Genomic DNA, 12,635 nt, shown 5'->3' with positions numbered 1-12,635 from the left:
AGATGGCCAATGGGAAGAGAAGAAGAGCTAGCCAATGGGAAGAGAGGAAGAGAGAGCCAATGGTGAGAGTTACGTGGAATCACTAACTCGGAGATGGGAACAGGGTAAGCAGTATAAGAATAGACCCGTGGAGAAATAGGCGAAGCCAGTGAATTCCTGTCTGGTTATGGGCCGTGACCTCAAACTCTGAGTCCCTACTGTCCTTCTCCAGGTCTCCCCGCTCTTTGGCACCATCTACGACGCGGTCTACTTGTTGGCAGGGGCAGTGGCAGGGGGGCAGGCAGCCGCAGGTGGTGGCTGGGTGTCTGGAGCAGCCGTGGCGACCCACGTCCAGGATGCCCAGATCTCTGGCTTCTGTGGAGCCCTAGGAGGAGCCAAGGATCCCTTGTTTGTGCTGCTGGACACGGACGCGAAAGGGGAACAGCTGTTTGCCACATACTTGTTGAACCCGGCTCGGGGCTCTATGCGCTCTGCTGGAATCCCTGTGCACTTCCCTCGCGGGGGATCAGGGCCCAAGTCTGACCCCTGGTGCTGGTTTGATCCAGATGACATCTGCGGAGGAGGTGAGGACAAGCACTGCATCCCTCACTGGACCAGTCTCCAGGGCCTGTCCACAAAGTGAATTCCAGCTCTGTAATTCTACTTTAAAGGTCCTTCCAGGTCCTCCTCCAACCCCCAGCTTGTACGGGACCTCTTTCTTGCTGAGCCCTAACACCTTCTTGAAGTCTTGCAAGCATCCCCACTCTCCTCTCTGAGGAATCTGGGACCTTCCCCCTGGATCCTGCCAGACACCCACTGCCCTTTCCTTGAGCCTCCGGGATTTAACATGATTGCATGTCTCCCTAGAGAGGGAGCCTCCCCTGGCCAGGGTCCTGAGCAACACTCCTCTCACTGTCCCTCCAGGAGTGGACCTGGGCGATGTCTTTTTTGGCTTTCTCTTGATGGTTGGGGTAGGACTACTTGGAGCCTTCCTGGCCCATTATGTGAGGTGAGTAAGGGAGTGAGGTAAGTAGGAGATCATTGTTCTCCACCTGTCAGAAATGAAATTGTATAGAAAACCACCCTGGCAGATTAGGCTCACTCAAAAGTAGAAGAGAGAAGCTTTTCTAGGTGGGGGAGGGACCCTGGAAGGTTGCCAGGGTCCCAGAGGATGTCTGTTTTGGGGCTGGCTGCCCTCTAGTCCTCCTCCCCTGAGCTAACGCTGTCCCTCTGCCTTGTCCTCTGCTGACCTCTTCTCGTGGATCTTGGTCCCTTTTGTGGAGATGACCCCCCTTTCCCCACCAGGTACCGGCTACTTCACATGCAGATGGTCTCCGGCCCCAATAAGATCATCCTGACTCTGGACGACGTCACCTTCCTCCACCCACAGGGGGGCAGCTCTCGGAAGGTGGGGGAGACTGCGAGCTAGGCACCAGCTGTCTTTTCCCTGGACATTGTGTTCCCTCCCTGGACCAGCCCTCACCACAGCCCCCCACCTGAGAGTCCTAATTTCTGCCCCAGGTCAGCTCTGGGGATCTGTGCAATTAACAGGCCCTGTCCTGACTACTTTCCTGGAGGGGTGTGAGGCTCCAAGAAAATGAATATGTTTGTTTTATAAACTGTAAAGCATCGCCCACTTAGGAAGCGATGGCATGATCACCTTCCCTAACTGAGATTCCCTTATCTCTGCTCTTTCGCCCCCAAACTCAGCCTGACTTCAACTCAGGACTCTGATCCCAGAGTACATTCTGATCCCTGAGCTAACGCTGTCCCTCTGCCTTGTCCTCTGCTGACCTCTTCTCGCGGATCTTGGTCCCTTTTGTGGAGATGACCCCCTTTCCCCACCAGGTACCGGCTACTTCACATGCAGATGGTCTCCGGCCCCAATAAGATCATCCTGACTCTGGACGACGTCACCTTCCTCCACCCACAGGGGGGCAGCTCTCGGAAGGTGGGGGAGACTGCGAGCTAGGCACCAGCTGTCTTTTCCCTGGACATTGTGTTCCCTCCCTGGACCAGCCCTCACCACAGCCCCCCACCTGAGAGTCCTAATTTCTGCCCCAGGTCAGCTCTGGGGATCTGTGCAATTAACAGGCCCTGTCCTGACTACTTTCCTGGAGGGGTGTGAGGCTCCAAGAAAATGAATATGTTTGTTTTATAAACTGTAAAGCATCGCCCACTTAGGAAGCGATGGCATGATCACCTTCCCTAACTGAGATTCCCTTATCTCTGCTCTTTCGCCCCCAAACTCAGCCTGACTTCAACTCAGGACTCTGATCCCAGAGTACATTCTGATCCCTTGCATTGACCTCTACCTGCCCCCTAACAGGTGGCCCAAGGGAGCCGATCGAGTCTGGCTGCCCGCAGCACTTCAGACGTTCGCAGCGTTCCCAGCCAGCCCTCAGACAGCTCCAACATTGGCCTCTTTGAGGTGAGCCTGACCTCCAGCCAGCCGAGCTCTGCTTCTGGAGGGGGAGGGATGCCCAGCCTCCAGGCAGAGAGGAGGTACACTCTCTAGGGGGGCATGCAGTCATATTACATCCTGCAGGCTCTGGGAAGAGGGGATTGGAGTCCACATGGAGGCTAGGGAAAGGTCATGGGTTTCCTCAAAGGGGAGCATCTGGGAATCCTCCCTGTCCCAGGATGGTCCCTTAGCTATGATCTAGATGAGGGCCAGTGACCCAGAGGCTGGAGCTGCATGGGGAGCTTGCTAGGACCAGCATGATGCTCACCGTGGCCACCGAGCTATCTCCTGCCCTGTTGGAGCACCTGGCACTGTCCCCTCAGCACGTCCGCCTAATTCAGATCACATTCTGGAACAGCAAGCCACAGAGGTGAAAAAGAAAGTCACAGACATTTGGACTATTTTTTTTTTGAGAGTTTTTGTTTGTTTGTTTTTGTTTTTTTTTTGCTATAGGGCGTGTGCGCTCGCCAGACAGACAGAGATTTAGAGACAGATAAGCGAGAAATCACCCCCCAGGGGGGATGGTCACACCGCAATCCCTTCTCCTCCATTCTCCTCTCGGGATCTTGGGCACACACGCACACGCGCCCGGCGTGAGTTTTAAGCCACCGGGTCCGGGACGCAAACCGCAGTTGACTACATGGGAGTCCAGCGGCACAGCCATTACGCTAACTGCTGGTTCCCCAGACATTTGGACTTTAACGTTGGGACTAGCAAACCTGAATGTGGTGCGATGGGTGGGCAGGAGACAATGAGGACGGATTCAGAGAGAGCTGAGAAAGCCCAGCTCATCAAGAGGGGAGCAGACATTTAGGGCTCCCAAGCTTCAGATCATAGAGAGAATGCAGAGGCTCCTCCAATGTCACCTAGAGATCATCACGAGCATGTCTTAGGAGGGGACGCTATTGTCATTTTGTTCTTTGTTGTATGGGACTACCTGTGCCTTAGAGAATGTTCAGTGTTTCTTGTCTCTGGTCCCAGCCACTAAATGCAGCCCCCAGCTTTTGTGACAATTAAAAATGTCCCAGGCCAACTGGTGGCATGGTGGTTAAGGGAGCTGGACCTCACATGGCAGACTGCCCAGCTCAAGTCCTAGACTTGGCGGCTTGAGGAGTATGCTGAGTACGTGTGCATTCGTGCCCAAAATCCCAAGAGGAGAATGGAGGAAAAGGGATTGCAGCATGGCCATCCCCCGAGATTTCCCTCTCTCTCTCTCTCTCTCTCTCTCTCTCTCTCTCTCTCTCTCTCTCTAGCAAGTACATACACCTTGTAGCAAATTAAAAAAAAAAAAAAGTCCCTCTATTTATTTTCAAATGCTCTTTAGGAGTCAGTACCAAACGCCCACATTCCCCTCCAGCCCAAATTCCTCTATCAATAGACGGGAGTGCCCACGTCCAGATGGTCCCCCGGCTCAGGGTACAATAACCAGGGGCCCCTTGTTCACTCCCAATGATGGCAGCAGGTCACTGAAGCAAGCTTGGGCCCATGGCAGCCCTGTGCAACGCCACAGGTCACATGCTCATGAACCAGCCCTCCAACAGCCAAGGGCAATGGGGGAACTGCCAGTACTTCACAGCTTACACAAAGCCCGGTCTGCCCGTCCTCCTTACTATCTCACGGCAGTGGACAGTAACGTGGATGACGTCTGCAGTTGTGACAGTTCGATAAGACTGACTGTGGTGGGTGCATCTGAGGTGATGAGGACGGTCTCTCTTTACACCTGGCTGGCTGTGAAGCGAACAGGCGGACGTCAAACTGCTCTCTCCTGGCTCGCTCTCGATGTTCTTTGTTACGTGGAAGTTGTATTCTGGGACAGTGGGCCAATGGAAATGAGGAGGTTCTAGAGCTCCTTGAATCATGTTATTATTATTACTATTTTAATTCCCTATAGGGCACATGCATGAGAGGGAGAGAGAGATAAGTGAGAAATTTAGCCACAAGGTTCAGGACTTGAACCTTAGTCGCCATGTTGGAGTCCAGTTCCTTAACCACCACTCCACCTGCTGGCCCCTGCATCATATTTATTTCTGTATGAATTATTTTATTTGGGGGCCAACAGGTGACGTGGTGGTTAAGGACACTGGACTCCCACATGGCTAACTGCAGTTCTAGTCCTGGACCTGGCAGCTTGTTTTCTCACTTTCCTCTCTCTCTCTCTCTCTCTTTCTGTCTCCCCTCTCTCTCTCTGTCTCTGTGTGTGTGTGTGTTTGTGTCACTCTCTGGTCAAAATTAAAAATACATAAATGAAGTTAAATAAAATAATTTTTATTTTATTTGAGAGAAAGAGAGAGAGTGAGAAGGCCAGCCACCAGGTCCAGGATTTGAACCTTAGTCAGTCATGTGGGAGTCTAGCACCTTAACCATCATGCCACCTGTTGGCCCCTGCATTACGATTTGTATTATGGCTTGCTTTTTGTTTTTTAGAGAGATTTTTGCTGTAGGGCACATGAACTCACCAGAGACAGAAAGCTAGAAATCACCCCCCAGGGGGGATGGCCATGCTGCAATCTTCCTCTGCCAGTCTCCTTTCAGGATTTTGGGCATGCACACACATGCACCTGGCATGAGTTTTAAGCTACCGGGTCTGGCACTCAGACCGCAGCCAACTACGTGGGAGTCCAGCAATGTAACCAGTACACCATTTGGTGATCCTGCATCATGGAGTTTTAAGTGACTGAGTTCTCCCTCTGTGCTGCAGGGAGACTGGGTTTGGCTGAAGAAATTCCCAGGGGAGCAACACATAGCTATCCGGCCAGCAACCAAGACAGCCTTTGCCAAGGTGAGAGTGGGCCTGTGATGGGGATGGGGTGTCCATGAGTTCCTCTCTTCCTGCCTTCTCTTTGCAGCTGGGTACAAAGGTAGGTCTCTCCTCTGTAAGTGTCCCCTCCACTCTAGAACAGGGTTCATATTGTTCTCTCTCGGACCACTAGTTCCTCCCTTTGATGTTCTCATCATAGTTTCTAACTAGATGTCCATACGTGTCTTTCTTTCTTTCTTTCTTTCTTTCTTTCTTTCTTTCTTTCTTTCTTTCTTTCTTTCTTTCTTTCCTTTCTTTCTTTCTTTCTTTCTTTCTTTTTCTTTCTTTTCTTTTCTTTTCTTTTCTTTCTTTCTTTCTTTCTTTCTTTCTTTCTTTCTTTCTTTCTTTCTTTCTTTCTTTCCTTCCTTCCTTCTTTCTTTCTTTCTCTCTTTCTTTCTTTCTTTTTTGTTAAGAGTCTCTTTCTGTCTTTCTTTCGCTTCCTTCCTTCCTTCCTTTCTTCCTCCCTCTCCCTCTCTTTCTTTCTTTCTTCTTTCTTTCTTTGTTTCTTTCTTTCATTTGATCAGAATGAGACAGAGAGAGAGAGAGAGAGAAAGTGAGAAAGCAAGCCGCCAGGGTCGGGACTCAAACCATGGTCGGCCACGTAGGAGTCCAGCACCCTTAACCACCATGCCACCTGCCGGCCCCATCATACAGTTATTTCTTACCTGCCTCCCTCCTTGGGTAAGCTAAGTGTACCCCTCCATTGTAGTCCCAGGATCCAGCACAGTGTCTGGAACATTAGAGAGATCTGATGAATGTTTATTGAAAGAAAAATAGAAAATTTTTAAAAAAATGAGTTTCTAGTTCTGTGTGGACACTTGTGCAGAGTTGACACATACCGAATGTAGAGAGAAGTTGTAAGGAGGCTATATACTGGCTTATTGTGGTTCTGCCATCTGCAGTGTCCCCATCCTCCCCAACACCACGTATGCGCAGCCCAGCCTCCTTCCTGATGCCACCACAGGAGCGCTTGGTCATAGCTGCAGAGTGGCTGAGTGGACTACCTGTGCGGTCAGTGGAATAAGTCACCATTTAACACTAGATGTTTAAAATGCAAAGAAACTCCTTCGTGGGTATAGGAACCAAAGAAAATCTATAAAGAGCACCATCAGCTGGTGAGCCCCCGTTTTCCCAGCATGCCCAGATTGAGAGGGTACACTGTCCTGCAGAATGGGTGTGGCCTCTGGAACCTTGTCCAGTCCCAACTCCCTGACTTAAGGAGGGTGGGAGTCTCAGCTGATATCACACCAAGCACAGCAGCCCCAGGCCAAGCGCCAGGCACAATCGTTTTCAGGGTCCTTTGAAAGCAGCCCAGCTTCACCCTGATACTCCTGGCAAAGGCTGTTGCATCAGGAGAGGGCGGAGGCCCCAGGAACTTCTCCAAGATGTGTTTTGCATTAAGACCTGGGCGATTCAAGGTTTTATCGTCAGTGAACCAGAATCTGCCTGGGTCCTGCTCACCAATGCAAGGTTAGGTAACATTTGTGACATTGTCAGACCTTATTCAGTATCTGCACAATGGCCTTTGCCTGTATTTTTTCCAAAGAGAGAAGTGTCTGTAGAAAAATAAAACTCCTGCATGCCCTATAGGCCGTTATTCCACATTTGGATCCTATTTTCCAAGTCTGGATACTCAGAAACAGATCTTAAATAACACCCTTTCAGGACCAGCAGTTGGTGTAATGTCTATGTCGCCAGACTCCCATGTAATCAACCATAGTTCGAGTCCCAGACCCGGTGGCTTAAACTCATGCCAGGTGTGTGTGTGTGTGTGTGTGTGCGCGCGTGCGTGCTTGTCCAAGATCTCAAGAGGAGAATTGAGGAGGAGGAATTTCAGCGTGGCCATCCCCCCGGGGGGGTGATTTCTCACTTTCTGTCTCTGTCTTTCTGGCGACTGCACACGCCCTATAGCAAAAACCTCTTTAATAATAATAATAATAACGCCCTTTCCCAGCATTGCCATCCCCACCCCTACCCACCCCCACCCCCAGGTAGAAAATGCCTGTCCACTCTCCCGCTCAGCTCCTGGAACTCCGGCACGAGAACGTGGCTCTCTACTTGGGGCTTTTCCTGGCGAGAGGAACGGATAGTCCTGCGGTCCCCGAAGAGGGCATCCTGGCTGTGATTTCTGAGCACTGCACGCGAGGCTCCCTGCAAGACCTACTCGCCCAGAAAGAAATAAAGTTGGACTGGATGTTCAAGTCCTCCCTCCTGCTAGACCTCATCAAGGTGTGTGGGGGGGTAGAGGGCAGAGTTAGGGGGGAAGTAGGAGGGGGCAGGGGAGACCCGGGGCTGAGGCTGCTTCTTCCTTCACCCCTTCCAAGGGAATGAGGTATCTGCATCACCGAAGAGTGGCTCACGGGCGGCTAAAGTCACGGAACTGCGTGGTGGACGGGAGGTTTGTGCTCAAGGTCACCGACCACTGCCACGGGCGACTGCTGGAAGCACAGAGGGTGTTACCAGAGCCTCCCAAGGCTGAGGGTAGGAGTCCCGAGCTGCCTCCCGCGCACACGAGCATCCATCCCCCGGATCCCCATTATTTCAAGGGCCCATCCCTTCGCCATTCTCTCTGCCCCCGCACTCTCTCCGTTCCACGCCCACTGGACAAGACTCCTGCTACAGAAAAGGTCCCGTGACCTCTGAGAGATGCGAAGGGAGTGCTCCATGGCTGGGGAGGCGGGAGCTTGCTAGAGGGTGGGACCGGTGCCTGAGTTCCAGCGAGGATCCCCGGAAGCATGTGGGGCTGTACTGGGGGCGGGGCTTGTGCCCAGCGGCCGTTTTCCCTGGGCCCCGCCTATCCGAAGGGCGGGGCCCCGTTGTCGGCGGCCCGGAAGGGCTTTGGGTTTCGGATCTCCCCTGGGGTAGTTGCAGGGCTGCAGGGCCAGAGTCAGGCTGCGGGGTTGATGAGTGTCTAGGCGCAAGTTTGGGCTTCTCAGTGGTGGTGCTGGGGGGTGTCCCCAGCACCCCCGCGGCCCTCCGCGTGCCCACCCCGCTTCCCCATCTCCAGACCTGCTATGGACAGCCCCGGAGCTGCTTCGGGACCCGGCCCTGGAGCGCCGGGGCACGCTGCCGGGCGACGTCTTCAGCTTGGGCATCATCATGCAGGAGGTCGTGTGCCGCACCCTCCCCTACGCCATGCTGGAGCTGAGCCCCGAGGGTAAGGCCGCTCTCGCTTGGAGTTTGGGCCAGAAAGGCGCCCTGAAGTTAGGATAGTGCCGGGTCAGGTGCAGCCTCGCTTTTGCCCTAACTCCAAGCTCAGGCATGAGACTTAATTAGGCGGGGACTGGGAGTTAGCGTAATGGCTATGTCGCTGGACTCCCATGTAGTCGACCACAGCTCGCGTCCCGGACCCGGTGGCTTAAACTTACGCCGGGCACATGTGCGTGTGCACCCAAGATCCCGAGAGGAGAATGGAGGAGAAGGGATTGCGGAGTGGCCATCCCCCCTGGGGGGTGATTTCTCGCTTATCTGTCTCTCTGTTTCCCTCTGTCTGTCTGCGGAGCATTAGAATGAGGGGGTGGGGATTTGGGACCAGCAGGTGGCTGGTGGTTAAGGTGCTGAACTGCCACATGGCCGACCTGGTTCAAGTCTTACACTCCAGGGCTTGAATCATGCCTGGCACACGGAGGATAATGGAAGAGAAAAGACTGTGGGTGACCATCCCCCCAGGGGGGTGATTTTTCTCACTTCCCGAACTCTTACTGTCTCTCTCTGGGGAGTGCATGGGCCATATAAGAAAATCTTTTAAAAAGAAAAAAAGAGAGAGAGAATGGGGGTGAGGGAGGTTATCAGGACCCAGACCTCAACATCTTCTTCTGTTCTGACCCTGGACCCAATCTGCTTCCCTGACCAATGGAGCAGGTTCCACTCTAGGTCTCAGGCCTCACAGGGAGGCAGCAGGAGGAGGCGAGCAGGAGTAAGAGGGCACTCTCAGCTAGTTCAAATCCATCACCTATCAACTGTAGGACTCCAAGCAAGCACCCACCCCCCTTTTTTTTTAAGAATTAATAAATTTGGGAACAGGAGTTAGCGGAATGGCTATGTCGCTGGACTCCCACATAGTCGCCCGCAGTTCATGTCCCGGACCCGGTGACTTAAAACTCATAACGGGCGCGTGTGCATGCATGCCTAAGATCCCGAGAGGAGAATGGAGGAAAAGGGATTGCAGCATAGCCATCCCCCTTGGGCACTGGGTGGTGATTTCTCACTTTCTGTCTCTCTGTCTCTCTCTGTCTTGTCTGGTGAGCGCACATGCCCTATAGCAAAAACCTCTCCAAAAAAAAAAAGGAATTAATAAATTTAATTAATTAACTAATTAATTAATTTTACTTAGACCAGATAGAGACAGGGTGAGAGAGAAAGTGAGAAAAGAAGCTGCTAGGCCCAGGACTCGAACTGCAGTCAGCCATGTGGGAGTCCAGTGCCCTTAACCACCATGCCACTTGCTGGTCCACTTTCTTCTTTTCAAAGAATTATTTTATTTAACTTTATTTATTTATTTTATTTGTTTATTTTATTTTTATCAGAGAGGGACAGAGTGAGAGAGAGGGAGGGAAAATGAGAAAGCAAGCCACCTTAACCACCATACTACCTGCCAGCCCCCACTTTTTATTTATTTATTTATTTTGCATGCAATAAATGTTAGATTCTTTGCCTGTGTCACCTCTTACTGGGTTCAGGGTCCTCTTGTTAATCCCAGCAATCCCTTTCCACACTACACTCCTTCACCCACTGAAGCTCTGATTTAAAGGAAACTGTACTGTATCTGCACCCACACACGCACACACACACACACACACACACACACACACACACACACGGGCTTCAACCATCAGGCCAGGGTCAGAGGTGGCTTACCCCTCGTGGTTCCTCATGCCTCCAGAGGTGGTGCAGAAGGTGCGGAGTCCTCCTCCACTGTGTCGGCCCTCGGTGTCCATGGACCAAGCGCCCATGGAATGCATCCAGCTAATGAAACAGTGCTGGGCAGAGCAGCCAGAACTTCGGCCCTCCATGGACCGCACCTTTGAACTGGTCAGGGGCTGGGGGTGGGAAAAGGCTGGGCTGGCCCCTGGGACCCCAGATACTTGTCAGCAAGCTGAGAAGGCCGCAGGCAGGGGGACCGGCAGAACCTCTGACCTTCTAGCTACCTCCTGAGGGGTAAACTGCAGAGGTCTTTTGGTGGGAGGTGAAGCTCAGGATGGGAAATCATTCAACTAAATTCAAATAACACTGATAGAACCAAGCATGTGCTTGGCTGACCGTGACAGAAAGATCCTGGGACTCCAAAGGCTAGGCTGGCCCCAGTGCCCTGTTAATTACTGGCTGAGAATAAGTGACCTCTGGGAGCGCTTGTTTCCCATATGCCTCCTAACAGTATCTGACATTAGTGTCCAGCATGCTGGAGGTGCCTGATACGTGCAAGATGAATAGTGGCGTGGAAGGGCTGAGGAGAGGATCGAGGATGTACGGCCCCCTGGGAGGGACATGGCAGCCAAGGTCTTCAGCTGCTTTTTCAGCTGCCTTCTCCTCCTAGTTCAAAAGCATCAATAAGGGCCGAAAGACAAACATCATCGACTCGATGCTGCGGATGCTGGAGCAATACTCCAGTAATCTGGAGGACCTGATCCGGGAGCGCACGGAGGAGCTGGAGCTGGAAAAGCAGAAGACAGACCGTCTGCTCACACAGATGCTGCCTCCGTGGGTGCCAGTGGGGCGAGGGGCAGATGGGGAGGGCAGCTGGAGCCCAGCCAGACAGGGGTGGCCTCAGGTGACCTCACTGCCTGCCATCCTAGGTCCGTGGCTGAGGCCCTCAAGATGGGAACACCTGTAGAACCCGAGTACTTTGAGGAGGTGACACTGTACTTCAGTGACATCGTGGGCTTCACCACTATCTCAGCCATGAGTGAGCCCATCGAGGTGGTGGACCTGCTCAACGACCTCTACACACTCTTCGATGCCATCATCGGTTCCCACGATGTCTACAAGGTCGGTGTGTAGAGACAAACCCTCTGGATCTTCAGTTCGGCTTCACCAGCCTCCAGTCCAGCCTTTCCTGCTCAGCCTCCAGCCCAATCCTGTTTCCCAGCCTTCGGGTCCTACCTCTTCTTCCAGTTCCCATCTGGGTCCGACTCACAGCCTGGCTCCTGGATGTCTACACTCATCCTGGTTTGGGTCTCCTGACAAGTGGCTTTGTGTATTGGGAGAAGGGGGCTCATACTGAATTTGCACAATTCCTTCCCCCAGGTGGAGACAATTGGGGACGCCTATATGGTGGCCTCCGGGCTGCCGCAGCGGAATGGGCAGCGGCACGCGGCAGAGATCTCCAACATGGCGCTAGACATCCTCAGTGCCGTGGGCACTTTCCGAATGCGCCACATGCCCGAGGTGCCCGTGCGCATCCGCATAGGCCTGCATTCAGGTAACCTCCCGGCCCTCCCAGGCTCCAGCCCGTTTCCCGTTTTTTAGAGATTTTTGTGATAAGGCGCCTGCACCGGCCAGAGAGAGAGAGAGAAAGTGCGAGATCACCCCCTAGGGACAATGGCCTCACAGCAATTCCTTCTCCTCCATTCTCCTCTCGAGATTTTGGGCACGCCCGCACACACGGCCAGGCCTGAATTTCAAGCCCCTGGTCTGGGACAGGGTCTGGGTCCCAGATTGGAACCGAAGGCGGCCATGGGGAAGTCCAGCGCCTTAGCCACTACACCTGCTGGCCCCCATCTCCCTGTTTAGGGAGCAGCTTCAGATGGCTCCCTACCCGCGATGGCTCTATTTAAGATGGGTTTCAACTGTAGGATGGGTTTATCCGGAGGTAACCCCATCGTTAAGTCGAGAAGCGTCTGAACTGAAGATGGTTCGACTTAAAATTTTTAACGTTACACATGGGTTTTTCTAGGTGTAACCCCACTGTAAGTCGAGGACCATCTATATAAGAGACAAACTCGTGGAGTGGTGGTGGTTGGGGGGGGCTTGCCATGAAGACAATGCCTTTGAGAGTATTTATTTGGGGAGCTGTTGTAGCTTATGGGGCGCTAACGTCCCCCGAGACGCTAGGTGCCCCCTGAGCTGCCGGGCATACACCGCTTCATCCCAGGCCCTGCCCATCCGCCCACCGCGCTTCTCCGCAGGCCCGTGTGTGGCGGGCGTGGTGGGTCTCACCATGCCGCGGTACTGCCTGTTTGGGGACACGGTCAACACCGCCTCACGCATGGAGTCCACCGGGCTGCGTGAGTGTGATGGGGTCCCGCGGGGTTGGCAGAGGTGGGCGGGGTGGACAGCGGTGGGCGGGGTTAGAGGAGGTGGCCGGGGTTAGAGGAGGTGGGTGGGGTTAGAGGAGGTGGCCGGGGATGGGTGGGGAGGCCGGGGGAGGCGGAGGAGGCCGGGGATGGGCGGAGCCTG

The 12,635-nt window shown here is 53.4% G+C and overlaps 1 protein-coding gene across 1 annotated transcript in view; it reads left to right on the top strand.

The window, feature by feature from the left end:
* GUCY2D (guanylate cyclase 2D, retinal) overlaps positions 1-12,635 on the top strand; it is a 16,890-nt gene that overhangs the window by 1,788 nt on the left and 2,467 nt on the right. The window contains exons 3-15 of the mRNA XM_006151765.3: positions 212-563; positions 904-988; positions 1,285-1,387; positions 2,309-2,410; positions 5,142-5,222; positions 7,263-7,469; positions 7,565-7,721; positions 8,248-8,397; positions 10,123-10,271; positions 10,774-10,937; positions 11,033-11,225; positions 11,484-11,658; positions 12,365-12,463. Coding sequence (XP_006151827.1) covers positions 212-563; positions 904-988; positions 1,285-1,387; positions 2,309-2,410; positions 5,142-5,222; positions 7,263-7,469; positions 7,565-7,721; positions 8,248-8,397; positions 10,123-10,271; positions 10,774-10,937; positions 11,033-11,225; positions 11,484-11,658; positions 12,365-12,463 — 2,017 coding nt within the window. The remainder of the gene's footprint in view (positions 1-211; positions 564-903; positions 989-1,284; positions 1,388-2,308; positions 2,411-5,141; positions 5,223-7,262; positions 7,470-7,564; positions 7,722-8,247; positions 8,398-10,122; positions 10,272-10,773; positions 10,938-11,032; positions 11,226-11,483; positions 11,659-12,364; positions 12,464-12,635) is intronic.

Source organism: Tupaia chinensis, unplaced genomic scaffold (assembly GCF_000334495.1).
Source record: "Tupaia chinensis unplaced genomic scaffold, TupChi_1.0 Scaffold000330_1, whole genome shotgun sequence".
In the NCBI taxonomy this organism is placed as follows: Eukaryota; Metazoa; Chordata; class Mammalia; order Scandentia; family Tupaiidae; genus Tupaia; species Tupaia belangeri.
The sequence above is the reverse complement of the archived record's forward strand: the minus strand, read 5'-3'. Positions and strand labels throughout refer to the sequence as shown.